We start from the raw sequence: 23308 nt of genomic DNA on the forward strand, positions 1-23308 counted from the left end.
GGTCTAAAAGGATGAGCTGCCACAGCTTGAACAAGAGGACTAGTCTGGGGATTGTTAGCAACTATGTCATACTCATAGCAACCACCATAGGTCTATGCAGGAGACATCTGTAACACGCCTGCATTGGCAGGTCCCAGTAAGCGTTATTGATTTATTCAGAGACTATGTGAAAATGGCATTGAATGATTCTTATTCTAATACCTCTTCTTTAGTTTAGTTTCCTTTGGAAATATGGTTCATACAATTGTGCCCTTTCAGGGTTTGTTCCCCCCACCCTAAAAACTTATGAAATCACTGGCCTATTCCCAAATGAGTTTAACAGAGAAGTAGAAATCCCAGAGATAATGCAGTTTGCAGGTTTTTAGTAAAAATAGGTGGCTGGGTACAAATGAGACACCCACTATGTGCCACTGATGAGGAAAAGGCTTTTTTAGTGGACTCTGGAGGCTCCGTGGGCCAGAAAAGTGTGAAAAAGATTGCCCCAACTTCTTCAGTTGGAGAGCTTGTGCTTTCAGACACAGCTGGTCAACTGTGAAACTGCTTTCAATAGGAAGTCAAGCTTCAGTAACTTTATTGCTTCCAGAAATAGCTTTTGCCCAGGAAGATTTCCACAGGGTTTGCACTTTGACAAAAAGGCTTTTCTGAGATTGTATCAAGCCATTTTCTTTAGCAGGTCTACAGGGGTCCCCTCCAGGGAGACAGAAGAGATCAGAGTAAGAAAAAACCCCTATGATAGAGAGAGGATGCAGAACCTGGAATAGCAGATAGGATCTGTGGGCATAATACAGCCTGCCAGCAGTGTTTCCATCTGCTTCATGGATGTGGGAAACTGGTCCAGCTCCTTTGAACTGTGCCCTTCCCAGAGTGTTCGCAAGAAGTCACTTTTCTGCACAACCAAAAGGCTGAGAGGTGGCATGTATTCATGAGGACTATGGAGTGGAGGGCAGTCAGAAGAACTTCTCCTCCTAAGAGATCCTCTTTCACTGCTTCCAGAGCCAAGTCTCCAGGAACCTTGCCTGCTCTCAATCAGTCAAAGCAAAATGTAGAGAAACGCTGTCCCTCAGTATTACAGCTTCTGTGTCTCTGAGATGATTTCCTTCCCTGCAGTGCAAATTTCACTTGCATTTCAAATGTTGTGTTCCTGTTTGTAGGAGAACCGTTCATCATTCAGGATGGGGAGGATGTAAATGATGCAGGATTGTAAATAACGAGCCATCCCCAGTTCCAGCTGTGTTTCTCACGCAGCTCTCAGCGATGACAACCTGCTTTCCAAGGCCTCCGTAGCACTGCTAAATTTATTAGGTCACAAACTATTATTCAGATTCAGCCTCAGCCAAATCTCAGTGTATGTACTGGGGCTCCTCCAGACTTGAAGAACTGAGCTTTAGAGAAAGCCAGGTCTGACTGGGCCCAGAGGAAAGAGGACAGGAGTTCTTTCACTGTGGCAGTTGCAGACACCCCCATGGCAGGGAGCAGGAGGAGCGGGACCCCCGGTCAATAGACAGGGCCCTCAACCAACGAGGTGCCCAGACCCAGAGAAGCTTCTGGTCCACGGCTGTGATGGTCACAGCCAGATCTGAGTGGGCTGTGAAATCTGCTTGGAGCAGCAGGTCTGCGAACCCGTAGATCACGGACGTGTCTAAGGACGCTTCCTGGGATGAAAAGCCCTCACCTGCTCCTTGGTGAGTGATTATTTTATTTTCTTCTGGATTTATCCTCGAGTGAGCCCTTGTTGCCCCCAGACAAGCGATTTTTCTTCTGGGTGTCCTGGATGAGCGAGGCCTCTTGTTGTGAGTGAGGGCTGGGAGCGTCACTGCTGGGGCTGGACGGGCGTAACATCCCCAACCGGGACAGCGAACCTGCGGTTTGTTAAATGTTTTCAGAGTGCTGCCTGATTTGGATTAACCCCCCACTTATATTGTTTTCTGTCGTCTTGTTTCGGTTCTGAATTGAAGTTGGTTTAAGCTTATTATTTGCTTGGAGTCGTTTTGGGGTGCCTCTGCAACAGACACCATCATGGGTTTTTTTTGTCATTGCTGCCTTGTGACACAGGGATAAAGGAGGAATTTTCTTAGGAATGTTTGTACACGTCTTACATGAGATTTTGAGAGCCGTCACTGGTGGCTTGTGATGAGCCGGAGTGGATGGATAGAAAGAGTCATTCAGTATTGATCATCAAATGCAGTTAATAAAGGTCAGTAGCCTGCTGTTACTAGAAACATTGATTGCATGGGACAAAGTGCTGCAAACTTATAAGGAGTTACAGTGTTTGTTGCTACTGTGAAGGTCAAGTTCAGAGGTCTAGTGATCTAAAATGCTTTTTGACTTCCTTAGATGTTTCTCTGAAAATCCATTGAGGATGCCCTTCATGCGTTGCATGTGGGGAATCCTTTTTGGAGTTAATTCTCTGTCCTGACGTGGTATCCCCTATAACAGCCCAACTTTCCATGTTCTTTTCTGCTTGCTGGTGTCTTAAAATTCTTAACCTGCCAGATTGTTCATTTGGCTTTAGTTCTCTCCTTTTTCTTTGTTTCTGAGCCTTTCAGAGCCATGTCTTTTTCTGCCACCTTTGCATACTGCATATTGCGTGTTAGAGATGCTAAACATGAGACAAACAGAAAAGACGGATATAACATAATTTGTTCTGCTAATGGGAAGGCTTTGTGTATTGCTGCATCTGGCTTGCATAAAGTCCATTTCCTTAAACATTCAACAAAACAGATTCTTTCTCGTCTTGCACTTATGTCTGTGCTCTCACTTTTGCAATGGGGGTGCCATGTACTATTATATTAGAATAGACACCTTATGCAGATGAAATTGATGATGAAATTGACAAAAAAAGAAAAGGAGAACCAGGCTATCACGGTAGGAAAAATAAGAGTTTCCTTTTATAAATAATCAAAAAGTTTGATATAGTTTTGTGTGTGGGAAATGGGGAGGGTATTTTGTTCAGCAGAAACATTCACCGAGCTGCAAGCATCAGAACAAGGGGCCTTTGCCTTGTACTGCTGCCTTGGGACCTGACAAAGAGGATTAAGGCATCAGCGCCATTAATTTAACTGTCTTCCTACTATTTCATCTTCCTCCCCTGCTCTTTCGGTACATCCCTACCGTTGTCCTTCAACAGGAGAATGGCATTATGGGCTGTTTGGCTGGAGGTGGGATTGTCAGCCCCACGCTGCGTGTGCTCTATCAATGGCCAGAAGACGCGGCAGCCCAGCAAGGGCCTTTACCTGCCCATATCTCGCAGATTCGCTGGCATAGCAGGTGTCTTCTCTCTCGGTGCACCGGGAGCAATCAGTAACGCAGGAGGTAAATCTGACTTAGACATACTTGCAGCATTTGGTTGGAGAGCAAGTATTATCTACCTGCTGTATCAGAAGCATTGAACAACACAGCAAGGGGCTCTGTAGGGACTAAGTGGGAATATCTGGCAGCAGTCAAGTGTTTAAATACATTTTTCTCAGGATGCGGTACATGTGTGTGTTTGATATATGATTGTCTTTTCATAAACTATATTTAAGTAAGAGCCCAACAAAGTGTATTTCAGAATATTCGATAATGTGTCAGGTTGTAAGAAACATACATTTTACTTGACAAGTGAAAATTTTTATTCCTAAATGAAATAAAAAACCACAGCACTGAGCCAGCACACTTCCATTCCTGGTTTATGAAACAGTTCATGGCTGAGTTGATCAACAGCTCAAAGTCTGGTTTGCCAAAGTGTTGTCCATTGTTATTCCAAAAGAGAAGTGTGTGGATGTCACACGAATGCTATTTGAGCCTAGGATGCAAAAGCAGGGTGTGCTTTCAAGCCTGGGTTAACATGTTATTGCAGCAGATCTCTTTATTTAATTCTAATAATGTCCTTTTAAAGGGTATAGATTTTAGGAACCAGGAGACAAAGAAGTGGGAGAACCTATGGGAGAATGACTCTCAGCACTAGTTAGGAAGCAGAGTGATGTAATATATAGCTGTGTTATATACTGACGCAGCACAGCATTTATCTGCAGTAGCCTCTGAAACACCAGCCCTATGGTCTTATATGTCCTATATGCTTGGTCATCATGCTACTGTAAAATGAGCTGTGGTTTGTCCCCCGTCTATGCTCCCCAGGCCATGCTGTTGTACAGCAACAAAACGAAAGGTATGATGGGTAGGGATGTCTCCAGAGAAATAAAGCTCTGATTCAGCCTGTTCCCCTCTCTGCCCCAGGCCCTCTATTCAGTACCAGCCTCATATTAAACCAGCGGAACACCAGCAGTTTCCAGTGGTCTGTTTCTGACCCAGAAGATATGAACTTCCCATCCAGTGGCTGTAGGACCTGCAGGTCACTCTCAGCAACATCTGAAAATCAATTTCAGTGTTATGACTTGTGGTTTTACTTCCATTTTAACCACTTCACTACTGTACAAGAGTAAATTATTTCTGGGGGAATGATGTTATTCAGAGGAGTAAACCTCTGCATAGGTATTCACAAATGGAAGATCATCTCTTCTGCACATTCACATATATTAATTTTGGTTTGGTGATCACTTATGGTAAGCACCGTGCACGAATGAAAGACAATGAAAATTTAAGGTTTTTTAGAGAAAAGGGCATTGAAATAGAAAAAGCAATATTCACATATTAAAATATATATATTTTTTGGCTACATGCAGTTTTGACAGGGGAACTAATTTCTCTAAATGAAACATGGGCTGTTAACTGGGTATTTTACACAGTGATATTTCAATTTCATTTCACAAAACTCAGGCTGGCTTTGGAATGAATAATTTATCCAATTAGACTTCCTCCCTCCCCCCATTTTTAATGGAACCTGGCTGTCCTCTTATCAATCTCAGTGGTTTAAAAGTGGAAACAATCCTATTAGAAATCAGGTGTGCAATGTGAGTGCAAAACTCCTGTCAGTTTTTCAAGAATTAGAAGGAAAGTATCCTCAGGTTAATCACAGGTTTCCAAGCTGTTTTTTTGTTATTTGGACTGCATTTCATGCTAATGTTCAAAAATTGAATGAGTTTTTGCAGTTTGCTGGTAGAGGCGCTGGACAGGTAATGTGAAGCTTGACTGTGGCTGGTCACTTTATTCTTGTGATATTGATTCTGGTGCTGTATTTGCTGTCTTTATGTCTTCTTTGGGGTAATTTTTTTTAGCCTGTAAATTACTTTCAAATATGATCAGTGGGGGTTCAGATGGGTAAGAGCAGGCTGAATTCTGCTTTTATGGTGACAGAATCAGTGAAAATAACACAGGAAAATTTGATTTAAATATGTTAAATTCTTGTATGGGCTTCCCACTTTCAATTTACAAATCAATAATAAGATGGTTGCTAAGTACCTGTCAGAGGACTTCTGTCTTCATCTAATCACTTTGTTCACAAGGAAAATTTCCAGATTATCTCATCCAGTGGAATTTTTAACCTTATATCGTTCAATCACTGAATAACCTTATATAATCTAATGCCATAGCTGAAACTATATATTTTTTCTGTGTAATGCTTCTGGAAGAAGGCTTGCAATTTTATAGCTGTACAGCATCTTCACAAGAAAAACTTCAAAATTTCACAGGTAGGGAAAACACAGGTTTAGATACAGGAATGAGTTTCTGTGGTTAATATATTACTTAGTGTCAGCTGATCCATGGTAATGGTTTCTGCGTATGCTCATAAAATGTGAAATAATTGGACTGAGTGCTCTTTTAATGCAGGTAAAATGATCCTGAATTATCTTCCCATTGCTATGGGCTAAAAGTATGTAAACATATTTACTTTAGATCAGGTGACATCTCTAACTTGTTTGTTTGTCTGAGCCCTGGAGCACAAGAAAAGAAAATTACTGGTCTGAGGTTGTGCAACACCTGCAGAGAGCCCAGAGGTCCTGCTTTTGTGCTTCTAATCCCCTCTGTCCTCCCCACAAGAACAGTAATTCTGGCACTAGTAGGAAGCTGCAGTCCTGAGTTTAATTTTCATTTTGTTTAAGGATCACATAAAACTAAGGGCACAGGGGAAACAACAGTGACATCAATATAAACTCTAACAAGCTGATCTTCAAACTGGGTCGGCAGTGTAATATGAATAGAGAGGGAGAGCCTGTATGCTTTACTTCTGGCATTTATCTCTGTGTAGGTTTCCTAATTCCTTCAGCCTCTGTGTGCTGAGGTGGGGAACCTCCTCCTCTTAAAAACTAACAGCAAAATTGGAAATTCAACAAAATGTGGAAGTAATGGCTATAGAATGGTGAATAATTAGAGGCCTCTGAGATTTATAGCTGAGAATTTGGTTTCAAAGGGATTTTGCTGTACATCTTACATAGATGTAAACATGACTGTCACTTTTGGGGTTTTTCATTAGCATTTCCCTTTGTTAATCACTCGTCGTGTCTTGTTTTCAAACCAAATGCAAGTTCCAGAGATTTCTGTTATGTGGTGCTTTATCATAGTCTTTGGGCACAACCACGCTAACTACCCCAAAATTTTAAAGAACATAAGACATTTCTGCCCCCCGAGCTTTCCTCTTGGTGTTCTTTTCCTCCTTGGGTTGACATACTTGCAGTGGCATTTTTGCAATTGTTTCTAAATCTACTTCACACAGAGAGGAAGAGCCAGATCACTGGGGGCTGGAAAGGGCTTTTGGAAGCTGGGATCCTACAACAGGGGCCCATGTTGTTTTCTAGGTACTGTGGAAAGCTGAATGCTCATCTAGGATTTTACAGTGTAACGAGGAGAGGGGATCACCATATAAATATTAGTGAATCTGTCATAGTACAAGAGGGCTTGGGGTTCTGTTTGTGTGATGTGGTAGGGGAGGGCATCCAGGATGCCTGGAGCTGGTGCTGATGGAGCCTGCTGCCTCCTGAAGATCCACATGGTGGGGAATTAATAGTTCCACGCAGCTCTAGTGACAGGTACAATTGTCACAAGAAAGAGAACGAAGCAACAAATGTGGAAGAGCTCCTTTAAACAGCTTCTAATTAGCTCTGAAGTAATTTTCTGTCAGTGTACTAATTTGCAATAGACGTAGTGTACTGACACTGCTCATAAAACCTGTTACCCACCTCCGTCCTTCCCAGCCCATTTTACAGTCATATAATGTCCTGAATTAGAAGGGACCTATAGGGATTATTGAGTCCAACTCCTGTCCCTGCATAGGATAACCTCCAAATTCACACCATGCGTGAGGACATACCATTCCTACCATGGATACTGTGCCTGCGTTTCCTTGGTTTCCCCCCAAGTGTATGTTGGGGTCTGTTATTAGATTTTTATTGAGTCCTGCTGATGTGAAAGAAGCCCCACAGCCTTTACTCATAGTCACTCGTCAAGTGTGTTAACTCTTGGAGAATTTCAGGCAGGTGTTGGATGTTTCCGTTGCTTTCAGAATGAATCTTTTTTAAGGGAGACATGGAGAAATTCCTCTGTGTACTTCCTGAACAGTCAGTTTTTTAAGACCCGCAGAGCTTACTCAAAATGTCCAAAAATTCAGTGCTTAAAGGGCAGAACACCAGCTCTATCTAAAATATGGTATTTTATGGAGTATGACAGGAAATCAAACAGTTTTTAAAGAAACTAAAATCTCTGAACCAGAATTTCCATTGTAAAGTAGTCCATACACCTCCTTATTCTGCCTGGTCATCTGTAGAGCACCTTGTCCATCAGTCAGTGGTCCTCATGGCATTGTCTCTGAATGGACTACTGTGTCTCCATAATTATGACAAAAGTATTTTAATCTAGTTCACTTTATAACTTGGTATTGACATCCTGGGGCCCTGGCACACACAGGAAGTGAGGAATGTCATGCTTGTGCCAGTTGTTCACACTTTGTTGGGCTGGGGTGGATTTTTCTTGCCTAAAGCACTTGATCAGTGAGGGTTCTGCAGGGTGTAATGATCATCAGGTGAAAATATTCCTTGGCCAAGAGTGGAGTTTTTTATTCTTCTTTTTATTCTTCATTTAACTTAGAAGATTAGGGTTTTATATCCAGTCTGTGATTGCTTCATTGGCATCAGCAAAGAGAAGCGTGCACACACTGGCTGTCTAGCATGTCTTGATGTGGTACTGAGTTCTGTAAGCCTCTGCTTTGTGCCCAGAGACCAAGGTTCATGTTATTTCTTCAAAAATCCTTAGTTATTCATTTAAAGTGAAAAAGCTCCTACTGGAGGGACAAAATGTCCCATGCCAGAAGGAAGTACTTATTTAAGAGGTAAAAGACTGAAATGAATGTCCCCAAATTGGAAAGACAAGATCTAACTTTCATCTTCTGCATATCAAGTAATTGTTTCTGCTGTCAGTCTTCAAACCACTTTGGAGTGGTGTTTCTCTGGGCCAAAAATGCCACTCTGGTGTTAAGAAGGTTGAAACGAAATTGCTGCATCCCTGAAAAAATGTTTGCATTGGACTAATTGACATTTTCACATTGAAAACATTTTGCTGGAAAGGGCTCATCTGAACTCCTACTCAGCTTCTTTACCTGCTACTTCTTGTTTACCGAGTCCTTTGATATCATTCAGCTGAAGCTAAAAGCGGACTCCGTGCCCTCCTAGGAATTCAAGCTACAACTACAACTGTACTACAGCGTGGCTTGTGCTCTGGGGAGTGAACTACTCTGAGTTACTATCCTTGTATAAAGAGATGGGTATGTGTGAATCACTGTAGTGGCCCTTGGAGCAAACTCCCTCCCCAAACTGCACCTTGCAGAGGCAGTTCTCCTCTCTGGCCTTTGCTGTGCAGCCACGAGATGCTTCTCTGTGGTCACTTGTCAGGGTGCAACTGATGGCCATAGTGGCTGTGACTGGGGAGCACTGCTGGGATTTGAAAGCTGAAAACCCTGCACAAGCCTCAGCGAACCCGCTCCACCTGTCCTTCATGCCGGGTGTATCTTCCGTTCGTTGTCACCACTCGTTAAGACCGAGGGCATCTCTCCTGCTCGCTCTGCCTTCTCCGTGTCTCCTGTTTCATTGGAACAGAGTCAAATGGAGACGAGTCCACGCAGGGTCTGGAACGGATCAGCAGGTCAGCTGGGAATGCCTGTCAGGCAGCCAGCGCGCTCCCTCCCTTCTCCCTGGCTTTCTTTGAGGTTTGTAGCTCTTTGCTTTCTTGTTGCTATTGCCACCCTCCCCACACTCCCCCTGCCACACACCAAGCACCCAGACCTTTCCTGAACACTTTACTTAATCCCCAGGATTCTTTATATAGGAATTAATCTTCTCGTCACAGTGGGAGAGCTGGGAGGGAGGAGGGGGGTACATTTATCTCTCCTGCTGAGGTCTAGAGTTGCATTGCTGTGATTATTGGTGGTAGCAGCGTGCATGTGTCTGGGGATCTGTGTTTAGCTTCTTCATTTCTTAAACGGCACAGGGGCAGCAGCAAGACAAGTTGGCAGCTTTGCTTTCTAGCTGCATTGTGTCTGCTGCTAGAAACAGGGAGTGTGAGTGGGGAGCAGCATGGCAGAACAAGAAGCCAGTGGCTTGCAAGTCCTTCTCTCCACCCTCCAGGTAAGAACAGCTTGAACTAATGAGAGAGGTGCTTGGGCTTGTTTCCCTCTTTAATTCTCCAGCAGCGACTTGTTGGGCTGAGGTTGTTTGTACGAGCTTCCTGCTGGCTTGTCTCGAAAAGCATCAACGTGCAGGAGTCCTGACCTGCATCTGCCACCCTAAAAAGCCTTTATCAAAGGAAGTTTTGCTGTTTGGAGATGAACGCTGGCAATTACTGCTACGCATCAATCACTGAGCCCCGTCTGAGGGCAGAGCCTGTGCTCCCGAGAGCTCACTGCGTTCGGCGGGGGAGCGAGGGAGGTGTGAGGAATCGGCTGCTTTGCGATGAATGGGACCTGACAGCGCTGTCAGTCTGCGAGCTGGGCAACCCCGGCAGCGCACGCTGCGGCTCCCAGGGCTCAGGGGGGCGAGTAAACAGATCTGTCTGGAAGCAGCAAGTTCCTCCCTGTCAAATTGTCTTCACCAGGACCCTTAAGCACTTACGGGAACGTGACAGAAACTCTTGGGGCACTGGCACTGGGTGTGCTCAGTAAATGCTCTCAAGGAGCTGAGGGAAGGGAAACGTCCTGGTTCAGAATCATATTTGCTGGACAAGCTTGGCCACGGGATGCAGGAGATGTATCTCTTCCTCTGCCTGTAGGTGACCCCCTTGGTTCTGTTTTCCCACGGCATGGATGCACTTTTCCTGGTCTTGCAGGAGAAGACCTCTGAGCTGAGGCACGAGCTACCCAATGAAATGGAGGATGTGTTTTGGGGAGGGAACCTGTGCTTTCCTGAGCCATCATTTTGTCATGAGGGGTGGGCGGGAATTGCTTTGCTAAGACAACCTGCTTGCATAAAAAGCAGCCTTTAGAGACTTGTGGTGAAATGCCAATTGTCTGTGTTTCTCAGGTACCCTGAGCCCCTGTGTGCAGCTGGGCTGATGTGGGTCAGAGCCCCAGAGACAGGAATTTCACATCTGAAGCAGCAGCATCCTCTGACTGCTGCGTGTTGTCAAAACTTCACACATTGCAGAAGCAGAAAATGAGGGATGGGGTGTGTAAACCAGATTTACCCTCCTGGATCAGCTCAGGGATTCATGTCTCTCAGCCCTGCATCTTGGAAGGTTTCTATGACCAGCTGCAAGTGTGTAGAGAAGGTTATAATAACCTACAATACACAATTGGCTTTAAAACTATAGTTGTGGGGGGCTGATTAGCAGACATTTTTATGCAAGCTCATGTAACTGTCAACAACTTTTATTTCTTCTATCATTGTGAAACCCTGGTTTGCCCTCCCTGGCGCCCTGTGGCACAGTGGGTTCTGTAGGTAGACTGGCAAACTATAGAAAATTGTCCTACTATACACTTTTTTTTGGAAGTGTGACTTACCTGCCCTGTGTTCTTCTATGTTTTGTACTAGGTCATGTTTTCACTGTATCGAAGTTATAGTCCTCTTCCTATTGCTTTGGATAATTGAGAGCTGAGCATACATCTGTTTTTTCTTATGCTCTCTAGCCATCCCAGTGCTTTCTGCATAATCTGGGAAAAGAGCTGGACAAAGCCCAGGTTTAAATTGGAAGCTGTGGCTTAAAATCAGGTATGTGGTTCATTGACAAAGCTACATGGAAGGCTAGACAAGAAATGGTTTGGAACACTTCAGGTGAAAAAGGTGGTCGTATCGGCAAAGTTGCCAGGTAGCATTCATCCTCAATATTACAAAAATCTAACCTTTTTTCCAAACATTCTGTATTCACTTAGAGAAAAGCAAAAGGCTTTCTTGTTTTATCTTCAATTAGATAACAGAGGTTTGAGTGCTAAAGGACAGAAAGTTGGTGGTTGGTGACAATTACAATGCTGATATGTTCTGATGCCTCTCCTTCCTCTACCTCCAGCCAAAACATCACCAGCATAACTCTCAATGCCATCACCTATCTCTGCTCCAAAAATCAGGTGATAAAAAAGACCTTTACTTGACACAGTTGGAAAACATTGACCTGGGAAATAATAACTTTTGCTGATGTTTGCATTTGCTGATAACATCCCTCCATACTGTGTTATTTTCTGCAACAGTTGTCCAAAACATGGTTGCTTTGTTTTTGTGTCCTGCTGGATTGTTAGTGCTGGTTCATATTCTTTTATTGGGCATGAAGAACAAGTCTGCTGCATCCAACAGGCTATTCCTCAGGAGATTACTGTATATTTTTGATTTCCGTTAGCACATAATACTGCTTTGTATGCAAAAAGCTTTCAGGTGAAGAATGGGGGAACATTCAGTCACCAAGCCTGTCTTTATGTACCTCAGAAAAAAAACATCCTTTCTCCTTTCACTCCCTCACACGCTACTAAATTTCTACCTTGCTTCCAAGCACAGGCACAGGTTATTATTCTCAGTTGGAGCAGTGCTCCCATCTGAGATGGGGTCTATCACCTTCAGCCAAAGGAATGATCTAACCCATCTCCTTCTGGCATAGACTCTTTTACTCCCACTCTCACAGCCTGGCTTTGGGCGGTTTCATGCAGAACAAAACCAGGATATTGTGCATTTAATAACTGAACTCCTGCTCTAGTCAAGAAGTGTATTTGGTTTCTGAGTTCTTCAAAACTGTTCCCAGTGTGACAAGGGAGCATGATCCTCCAAAGACAGCTCAAACCCCTGCAAACACCTTCCAGGTGTTCTGAAAAGTGACAAGGTGAAAAGAAAGAAAGAACTGCTTTCGAAGTGCAACTGCATTTTTGTCACCAAAACGTTACTGCAGGCAAAAAGTGACATTTCAGATCTCTAAGTAAAAAGTGTTTCATTGCTTTCAAGGTGCAGTGTTAAAATGTGAATTTCAGCTTTAAGAAAAACCTCTCCATGTCTCACTGTTTTGGTGTCAGTATGGCAGTGCTGAGCTCTTAGGAGTTCACTGGAGTTTTTGCTTTTAATCCTGTTACCTTCTTTACTTTCCTTGACTCTCCCTTCAATGTGTTCCTACAGTTATCAGTTCTCATCCCTCTGATTTGGACAGTGTTGTCCCATTCCGTTCCCGTCTCTTACTGCATGATATTGATCACCTCACATCCAGCTCTGCTTTGTCTCACACACCAACAATGTTGTAGTACCTGGACCAAGGCTGTGCTGGTTGCTGCTCCTCACCCAGCTCCCCAGCCACAGCGTGGCAGAAAGAACATCCTCCCCGTGGATGGTTTATCACCATGGAAAAAAGTCTGACATGCCATTGTACAGGCAGCCTCCCTAATGCAAAATCCCAGAGGGACTTGGGATTAGATCTCTTGTTTATTTTAGTGCCAGGAGGAGGCATCTGGGTGTTAGTTAAAAACAGCTGTTAGTTGCTAAGTGGAACAATAGGAAATTTAAGCCAGCATTGTTCATTGTATCCCAGACTATTGATTCCCGTGGGACTGTAGAGCATCCTAGTTCCTATTGCTGGGTGTCCTGGCCCTCATCTCAGCTAAATAAGAAGCGTTTTGATTCTTCACCTTCTTTCTCCCTACTCTCTCCTTGCTTGCCAGGCCCAGACACTAGCATGCCTTGGGTACCCCTGAGAACATCTCCTGATTTCGTGGCAGTGTACATCGTGTTGCCTGAGGAGTCCCAGATTTCCTGTTGGCTCTCAGCATGGTTTTCACATGCTTCCCAAAGCCACAGTCCCTGTGCACATATTCTGCAAAGCTGACAACCCCTGGGGCCGTTGGCAGATCCTTGGCTCAAACTGTGTCCTACTGTATTGAACTGTGCAGGTTCCCAAATGCTATGGCTCAAAAGGAAAGAGGCAAAAATCTTACGTAGTGATGGAGAATGTTGTTTGTGTAAAGGGTTTCCCCTCTTGAATGGCTGTGGTGCCCGGCAGGGAACAGATACAGGATCCACTGTTTGCTAACTTGAACCTCTCTTCTCCTTTGTGCTGCCTCTTCTGAGCTGTTTTGTTGGCTGGTTGACAAGGCAGTTCTATTGTTATCCTAAAGACAAGTGGGAAGATATCTCTGCTGCTCCAGTGACAATGAATATAAACACATTTTGCAAAACACTTTTGTCTCCTCTGCATCCTTGCACTTATTTTGTCAGTAGAGCTGCTGAGATTCCTGACTTTGAGCAAAATACATAAAAAATCACAAAACTGCTCAGCAAGGGGAATGCCCACTGGTTTGGGCTGGGGCTGGAGGAGCTCAAAGTTTGAATCTCTTTTTGGGAGGCAGCTTGGCAGTCAGGGCATAGTGGAATAGCCTTAGGGGGGAAAAAAATCAAGTCAAAACCAGATAGTCATTTTTCTGTGGTTCGTTAACTGAATTTTACTGAGATTGTTGTACCTAAAGTGAACAGCAGTGGAGTTAGTGTCCTATTCCTTACAAAAAAATATTCTGGTTTTGGAATAGTAGAAGTGGCGCAGTTAGGTCAGTGAGAAACTTGGCTACGGGGTTCAAGGGAAAACCCTTCAGGGAAACACAGGGCACTCCAGCAGCCCTTCCCTGTCTCTACAGCCAATGCCACTTAGGCTGCATGAGCCTGTTTTCTGCTCTAACTGTGCAAGAAAAGGAATAATTCTCTGCAAACAATCCTAGGCAATGCAGGCCCAGTCTTTCAGGGTCACTGCTTATTTTTCCCATCTCTACTTCCCATCTCTTCCTTGTCTAAGGAGAACCTAAAGGTAACCCAGAGCTCTTCCCTACAATCCTTCGCTCGCCACCACGGGATGCTGCTAAGCAAAAAAACAGGAAGGAGACTAATCCATGCATTAACCCCTAATTCCTGCCAGGCCATAGAAGACATACCAAGGTTTAGCAACCTTGTGAATCAGCGCAGAACTCTCAAAGCCCTCAGAGGAAGCTGACACATGTTTTGGACTCTGCTGAAACTCTTCCACCAGCCGAGCCTGGACCAGAACTTCACTGTGTCCCCAGGCTGGCTGCAGCTGTTCTGCTGAGCACACTGCCAGCTCCTCTGAAATGCCTCCAGTTGGGCTATCCAGAATTTCCTGCATTAATGAGAATTTACGACCTCAGGGTGCAAAATTTACTTAGAGTGGCAGCAACTACAGCTGGGCTGAGCAAGAATGTGTTGTACTCTGAGTCTAAGCAGAACTTTCCATGTCAAGCAAGGAAAGCAGGCTTCAGTCTGTCTTCTGCTGCCCTTCATCCTTGACTAGGATGGCTTGTGCTTTGAGGCCAAATGAGTTCATGTCATGAATGTCCCTGGGGATGCCTTTCTCCCCTGCTGCAGAAATGCAGATGTGGCAGGATAACCTCATTGCAAAATCAGTTGAATGTAAGTCTGGAGAAATGGATTATAACCTTCTGCATCTGAGTTAATCATGTGTAAAGTGGCTAATAAACCCACCGTGCCTCACATCAATGTTTGAGAAATCAGGCAATGAATATTGGAGAAAAACATATCTGAAGTTCTGGTGACAACACACTAAAAAAAATTAGGAGTAAATTAATAATTTGTTTTCAGTGCAGGACTTGGATTCTGCACAATAAATAATGCACAGAGTCACATGCTAAATGATGAGGACGAAAAGTTATATGGGGTGATTTTCCAGGCAGCAGGCATTGTTCATCCTGAGCAGAGATTTTGTGAAACAAAATAAGTTACCATGAAACTAAAAATTGCAGTTACTCCGGGGGGGCCAAATGAAACAAAATGAACACTTACCAGTTGGTGCTTCTTAGCTCTTGAGGGCCTGACTTTGCCCTCATGGCCTCATATTTAACTTATTTGGATTTAATATAATGGTACATTATACAATGTTAGGCAGCTTTATATTGTGTACTTTTATATAACTGCTGTATTATAGACACAAGCACACATTAAATTACATTATGTAAGGAGGTATATGCATTTGTTTAAAATTATCTTTCACATACTGTATATATAAAATATATTCAAATGCATCTGCTTATCTATTAGTAAGTAAAGAATAATTCTTAGTGGTTATTGAGCTTCCATAGGTGTTTCGTATGCCTACAGATATATTTATAAGTTACACCAATATTTTTCTGTCAATGGAAATTTCCGCCTTCTCCTTTTCTCAGGCTTCAATAACTTCCCTCTGTGAAATATATGAAAAGGGATGTTTTCATACAGAGAGGTGTTTGCCTGAATAGATCGTGCTTGTTTCTTTGTATAGTATAATTTCATTTTCAGTGTATTATGCTGCATTTTTTGTGATGGCTCAGAGATCTTTTCAACTCATTTTTCTGTCCAATGTGTTGGTCCAGTCCTCTTGGCTTTCTCTATAATGGGAAAAAATGCCTATGGTAGAAAATATGTTTACGGACATCTTTGAATTAAAGTTTATTACATTTAGTAAAAAGTGCAAGGAAGTTAGTTGTATGGAAAATGGGTTAACTTTAGCAGTGTCTGCTGACACCAGCAGAGAGTTTACTGATGTGTGTTAACAGAAAGAAATACATTTCATAAATGTACCTGGAGTTAAGAGATGGGGAGGGAGTATGTGTCACTTGGTCTGGGATAGCAGGGTTGAAAATTACTCCTGGAGTTGTTGCTGTCATGGGGATGCTGCCTCTGTGCGATCATTCCTGTTTGTGACAGGACAGGTAATACGAAATCTGTGGGGGATTTATGCATCTGGAAGTTCAGGTAAAAGCCTGTCCTTCTATAGGGCTTCAGGAAGATTTGATGGGAAGTACAGAATTAGGGCAGTGTTTGCTGGTAGCTCCTTGTTGAATTGGATGTGCTCCTTGGGAGAGGTGAGGCACCCTTCTCTTTGTGTGTTAGTGTTGATGTATGGATACTTGAGAACTTCAGGCTTTCACATCTTTGAAAATCCTGAATCCATAGACATACAGTGTGCCCACATAGGTCATTGGTCTCTGCCAGACTCCAGCCCCATGACTATGTTCTTCTCACCAGACCAGGATATAAAATAATTCCCTCTTGCCTTTCCCTGTTATTTTAATAAGCACTTAGCTCACAGTCTTTTTGCACCTGTTTGCCTACAGGGCCCAATGGGCCATAGGGTAGATCTGATCCATAAGCCAAGGCCATTCTGAGTGCTGGGCTTGCTGCTGATCTCTGCAGGAAAGGATCATAGAATTTGGGGATCTTATCAATGCTTTTAAATATCTTAAGTGTCAAGAGGATGGGACCAGACTCTTTTCAGTGGTGCCCAATGATAAGATGAGGGGCACAGAGTCCCTTCCAACTGCAACCATTCTGTGATTCTGTGATTCTTGCTGCTTATCTCTGCAGGAAAGGATCCTAGAACTGTTTTGGTTGGGAAAGACCTTTAGATCACTGAGTCCAACTGTTAATCTAACACTGTCAAGTCCACTTCTAAACCATGTCCCTATGATTCTTGGGTGAAACAGGCTGATTTTGGTCCCTAGGGGATTGTGGGGTCAGAATACACCTGGAAATTGGAGAGACGTGAGAGCAAGCTGCAACCTTCTCCCCAGGGAGACCAGGAACAGTACAAAGCAATCTCACCACACAGTCTCCTTTCTCCTCATTGACAAAACCAAGTTTGCTGCAGGAGGTGAGGAGTGAGTGTTAGGGGTAAGCCATACAGTGTGTTCTTGTACAACTAAATAGTCCAGCTCAGTTGATGTACTGGTGGGTCATCAGTGACTGCAATCCTGGAAGGTAGGTGAGCACCAGAAAGCACTATTGTGCTGCTGTTTCAGAAGAGACAGTTAAATTTCAGAAAATATAGTTTAATTAAAGGTGAGTTTGAAGCAAGAACATGAGTCCAGACCACCCTCAAATATCTGTAGACATTTTCTGTTATAATTTAAAATATAAAACAACTGGTTTTTTCTCACTGTTTCATCTTTGTGAGAAGCTGACCCAAATATAGTCTAAGTGCATTCTTCAGGTGAAGATTCAAATTTCCAAGAACTGGATAATATTTTGCATTTTCATACAGGGAAAACAGTTTATCTTAGTACAGTTTTGGGAAGGAAAGTCTAATGTAATGAAGAAATCCTCTTAAAATAAGGTCATTCTCCTCCACAGGTTCCTGACTTAGTACTTCCTTTTGATCTTTTATGCTGTTATGGCCTTTGTTTTACTGAGTGGAGACCTACCATATGATAAAGAAATCAAGGTCTGGGAAGTCAATAATTTGTCATTGATTTTGTAAGATGTCTTCTAGAGAGGACAAAGAAAACATGGTAGTGACCCTTCTGCCCACAGGCACTACTAAGCTACACAAAAGCGAATGAATGTTTCAGACCACCTATTGATTGACAGAATAGCATCTCCTTGACAAGAAATTCCTTGGGCAAAGCTGAACCGCCTTTCCTTAGGGATTTTAGAGAACAAGGTTGTTTTTTTTTTTCATGGTCTGTTCTCCTGGAAGAACACAGCCTTATTTTCAAAAGGTGCTGTAGGTTAAGGTGGAATTAATGAGAACAGCAAAACTTTCATGATGATTCTGATTAGAAAATTGAGTAATTCTGACATAGAAGTGCCCTGCGGGAAAAATAACTACTCTACTAAAGAAAACTTGCCTTTTTTTCCCCTCTTTCAACAAGGGATGCTTTGAAACTGAAACACACATTTTTCTGACACTAGAGCCATGGAAGCACCACAGCATTGTGTTTTACTTCAATCAACTACTGTGAAGCCTTTTATGCACATTAATTTTCAGTGTAATTTACAGGCAGAGGCTTCCCACTGGGACCAGTGAGAATTTGATCCCTGTAGTAAGCAGAGACAGATTTTTCTCCCCTGGGCCCATCTGCTCCACCACACTCTCTGCTACCTGTTCCCTTCCTTTCAAAAGAGTGAATGATGGTATATTGACAGCTAAAGCAGGAGTCCTGGGCTTTATTCTCAGGACTGTTACAAACTCCCATTATCAAATTAATTCACTGTCTATGATTTCTCCGTTTGGTCAGTAAATAGAGGTAAAACTCGTGTCAAGTCAGGGCAAAGAGAGTTTTAGTTCACATTGCTTCTCAAATCCAAGAGTGAGATAACTGATTCCATGAGCAGATGACATTCATGCAGCCTGGGTGAAATCAGTGCAATGCATGTCATTCTCTGCCATCCTTTTTTTTTAAAATGGGATTTCTGCTGAAAGGGCAAAGCAGCAGATTTACAGTGAAGATAATGTTGCTTCTCCATTTGATTCAGGATTAACCTGGCAAGCAGGAGCATGGCAGGGAGAGAAAGAGATCCTTCCTTGGGCAGCTTGCTTGGCATGGTGAATGCCCACCTGTCTGCACTGCAAAGGAGGGGAGGAGGGAGAATTGTCCACCTGACCTTTCGCTATGATTAAAATACTAATCTCATGAAGTCAGAGGAACAAACTGAACTGCCTCTTTCAACCTTCCATATTTTCCAGGAATAAAGCAGCACCATCCACATTGAGGTAGTTTCTGGAGAGGTCGGGGGAAAGCAACATTATTGCCCTGATCTATCTGGTCTCATCTTTGGAAAAAAATCTCCTGCACTTGAGCAGCCTCTTACACTATGCTGAAGTTCTGCAAGTGGAAAAGAGAGCTGTAGATGACAAAAGAGAATGTGTGCCTGGTTCTGTATTTCTTTGACAATCTCTCTTCCAACAGGGCTTTGGTCATTTAATCTCTCTATAATGCACAGGGATTTCAAGGGGACAGCTCAAAGCAGAGATGCATTAAAATGGCTTGTTTTCTGAGATGAAAACCATGCTTATTAGTGTTTTGTTTCAAAAGCTCCTGCAGCAGCGGCTGTATCTCCCTGACTGCAGACTCAAAGGGTTTTGTCTAAAAGGTGGTTATCTGATCAAACAGATGGAAATCTTCTTAGCTGAATTCCTCTGCTATGTCTTAACAAAGCCTGTGGAGCACTGTTACATCAACAGGTTTCCTTGAGAACATGCTTAAATAAAATAGGACACAACTACTACTTTTTGGTGGTCTCTCTGCGCTGGTGATGGATGCAGGCATTGGAAGTAGACACTGTCACAGATCAAATCTCTGCTGGGTAGAGACATCAGACATCAGTCCACCATGATATCACATCCGCATTTGCTCAGAACTTGGTGAGACATGTGGGTCTGTGGAAAGCTCAGATGTCCCTCCCCATTGCTCTGCCCGCAGCAGATGAATATGCAGCTTGTGTTAAAGGTCCCCTCTTTTCACACAAATCATGTGCCACCACATGTTGAGCCTGTTCCCGTGTGAGAGTGTCTCAGGAGTGACAGCCCACAGAGTCTGGTTCAGTGAAGTCCACCACGGATCTCAGCAGAGCGAAGCTGAACAGCGTGTAGAGACTGGCACATCAGGGGACACCATGCTCCTTGCCTCCTGTGTTAACATGTCCTGGGTCGGTGCAGCCCCTTAGACACCCGTGGGCACAGCGAGTACCCAAGTTTGCTCTGTTGTCATAGCACAATGGTCTTGCTGTACAGAAAGGCACCAGTAAGAACTCTCTCATTCATCTCTCACTTTGCGATGTCCCCAATCTAAATTAGCCTGGATCTCAGCTCAGGACTCTTGTATTTTTATATTTAACTCCTGTCACGTTTTTCTGGAGCACAAACACAGCAGTGAGCTCATTCACTGAGCTAATAAAATACCTTTTAGCTTGACTGACCAGCACTTAGTTTGCAATGTTTTGGAGCTACTGAACTGAAGTAACAAGGGCTGAATAAAGCCCCAGACGTGTCTTATGTGAACATGGTGGCATTGGCTTGCTACTGCTGGGTGTCTTGCACAGGGTGTAGACTGAAAATAATAAAAAGCTTTGTTACCTTCTGGATGGAAAACGACATACGCCTGTCATACGTTTTAAAAACTTGGCAACCTTTCCAGAGAACTGAGGGCTTTGCTTTTAAGAGATTGCTGTTTAAATCTAGATGGATGGGTCTCAGCAATGCAGTTAGGCTGATGTTCTGCTTTACGTTACTAGTAATAATGCTTTGAATCATTAGAATTTTGAAACAGAGTTTGCTATTCATTATAGATGCTGAGTTTTGTTTGTTGTTTGATTTTTCACTTAGACTGGATGGGGAAAATAGGTTCATAATTTCCACTTCCAGGTTCCATCTCTCAAGAAAATAAGCTGTGACTAACAATAGTTATTAGCGTTTTGTCTCCACTACCCATACCTCAATCATCGTTAATAAGTGTTGATTGATTAAGGCATTTTCATTGCTGTTCCAGAAAGCACTTTTGAAAGCGGGGTAGATTGACACTTAAGGGCGCTTATCCTGGCAAGAGAAAGGACTGGTGTTTTTCTAAACCAGAATGTACCTTATAGTACATCTGAAAATTATTTAAGAATCTTCCGGACTCACTTGTACTTTGAGAAATGCCATTGCTTGAAAAATACTTTGTTAATTCCCAAATGCACTTCTTCTTTGAAAGATACAGTGTTCTCTGGACTGACACCCATAAAATCTTGCAAAGAAGATAATAGCATGTTTCATGCTGCTCTTTTGTCATTAGTAGTGGAAAAGAAAACTACGGCTGAATGGAAAAAACAGATCCCTCCCTATTAAGTTTGGGTGGCAGTTGTGTTAAGTAGCTGTAACAGAGTGGCATTTGACAGAAACCTTAATATTTTAAAGAGCTAAAGTAATATAAAAGATAGGAATAAATCCAAGAAATAGCAATAAACAGTAGGTGCTAACATGCATATAGAGATCATTGTGCAAGAATGGTTAATGCCTTACAGAAACTTATTAAGAGAATGTGAAAGACATATGCTAGGATAATTTTGGCATTAAAATAAAAATAGATTAAAAAAGGAAAAAGAATGTTATAACATAAAATCCAGTCAAAATCTTTAGGTGTCATAGGTAACTTATTGTAAAGTAAGAGATGAAACCTGAGAGAATTTATCTGCACTAGAAATTAGAGAAAAGATGTTAGATATATTCAGAGGAAAGTCTAAAAGCCTTTTGCAGAATATCACGTGTTTTGATTTATCTCAAAGTTTCCTCGTTCTCTTAACACTTCCAATTTGACAGAAGCATTTTAAGGTTATGTAATAATGTGTTTTATCACCAGTTCTGCATAATAAAGTAATTGCTCTATTAGAGATGCATTAGTGAGAGGAGTAAGTGACACAAAGGAACTTTATATCAGTAGGAACTGCACAAGGACAATCTACTCTTTGAGAACATAGAGAGAACTTTGGCATAAAAAAGAAAGAAAAAAGCAATTTACTTTGCCAACAGCATCCAACATATTGCGGTCTATCAGGACATAACTCCTGCAGGTATCTGAATGTGAATACATTGTATTAGTGTGACACACTAATGTGTGGCACAGACACAGTGAACAACCATGCTTTGAAGACAGATGAAACACCTTGGAGTCTTTGTGACATAGCAGGTAATGGTCTATGTGCTTCTTAATGACCTATGTGCTTGTCATGGTCTATGTGCTTCTTAATTCCTGTATGGATGGATTAAACACAGCATCATCCTCATCCTGGGGCAGAAGGATAATTTACTTCACGAAGAGGGCTAGGATCCACTGGTGGTGAGTAGCCCTTCTCCCAGTTTGGCATTAGGATTCCTTTCAGGGGATAGGTCTTTTCTGCTGGACTTTCCCCTGGGAACTTGAGAGGAGAAGACTGATCTCAGGGAAGGAAATCTTTGAACCTTTCACAAATAAATTGAAGTAAGTGTAAGACTGAGAGCTATAATACTATGCAGACAGTTCTTCTGCTTCATTTTATTGAAACAGTTGTCTGGGCTCTGTCACCCATCCTCTTAGATACTGACTAAGTGAATTTCCCACCACAGGGTGATTTTTCCCACCAGGAAAATAAGGGACAATGAATCTGATTTTCTTGATGAGGGATGCAGTGGGGCAGGTGTTAATTAATATTTATGGAGGAATCTGTCATCCTGTGATGAAAGGTGTTATGCAGTGCATTTTATTGCATTAAATATAGTAAGATTCCTTGGCACAGATGATTTCCACCATGTTATTCACCAAGTTATTTTGGCTAGAGATCAGCTCAGGCCAAGCTGTTACATCTCAACACCTTCAGTGTTTTGAAGACACTCTGATATACACTAGGAATTTGCCCATCTCTGCCTTGAAGCAGTTCAGTCCCACAGAGCAGAGCGTATGTCCTTGGAGAAGAAGCCTCAAAGCTCAATGAATGGGAACAAATTTCTTTACAATAGCACGTGTAGAAGTTGACTTCGAAGCACGACTTCTGCCCAGTCACCTGGATGAGCTGCCATCCATTGTGAAGGGTGTGTATTCCTTAAACCCAGCAGTGTTATTGAAAAAAATGTTGCAGGTTATCACACCCAAGTGCAAACAAGGATGAGCAAAAACGTATCTTCAGGTCACTGCAGGCAATGAAAAAAGACACCCACCTGATTGCAGCAGGCCAGAGAGAGAGAGGAAATCTTTTAATGAGTATTTGCGCTATTCCCTGGTATAAAATCCATAATTGATGCTTTGGGCTGATGCATAAAACCTGGCATGGTGTTGAGCATCAACAGGAATGCAAATGGCTGGTGCTGGCCATGCGTCACAGGGGTGTGCAGCAGCCAGCAAGAGGGACTTGGGAACAGGAGCGAGAACTTGTTGGACCACGTGTCTTGTTCTGGAAGGCCCCTTGGCCACACCGTGTACAGTTTGAGGGCTATGTGATCCCACACAGCTGCGAACGCCTTTCTTGAGGGATTAAAGAGGTCACCTAGGACACTGCCCGAGCAGCTGGGTCCTCCTCTCTGAGTCTTTAAATAGCCCCTTTCCCTTCCATCTCTGAGTTTCCTGGTTTGCTCAGGTTTATCTGGCTCCCCAGGAGAGGTTATCCAGAGTCTGCTAAAGAAATGCACTTGCTGTTTACTGTAGAGGATGGTGATGGCTGTGGTGATGGCTGGGTGGGTGTTTTGGAAGCAGGGGCAAGAGGAC

General features: G+C 43.0%; 1 protein-coding gene and 1 long non-coding RNA gene across 4 annotated transcripts in view; both read left to right on the top strand.

Annotated features, from left to right (window-relative positions):
- Positions 1-1567: 1567 nt before the first annotated feature.
- LOC139828977 (uncharacterized) lies at positions 1568-3306 on the top strand. The gene is made up of 3 exons (XR_011741155.1): positions 1568-1682; positions 2053-2194; positions 3128-3306. It is a non-coding gene; the product is annotated as an uncharacterized lncRNA (long non-coding RNA).
- Positions 3307-9258: 5952 nt separating this feature from the next.
- AGBL1 (AGBL carboxypeptidase 1) overlaps positions 9259-23308 on the top strand; it is a 275197-nt gene continuing 261147 nt past the window's right edge. Inside the window, exon 1 of one of the 3 annotated variants that reach the window (XM_071814025.1) lies at positions 9259-9488. In XM_071814025.1, coding sequence (XP_071670126.1) covers positions 9438-9488 — 51 coding nt within the window. In that variant the 5' untranslated portion in view covers positions 9259-9437. The remainder of the gene's footprint in view (positions 9489-23308) is intronic. The other 2 variants (XM_065847368.2, XM_065847369.2) reach the window with 2 other exon arrangements.

This window comes from Patagioenas fasciata, chromosome 12 (genome assembly GCF_037038585.1).
Source record: "Patagioenas fasciata isolate bPatFas1 chromosome 12, bPatFas1.hap1, whole genome shotgun sequence".
Taxonomy (NCBI): Eukaryota; Metazoa; Chordata; class Aves; order Columbiformes; family Columbidae; genus Patagioenas; species Patagioenas fasciata.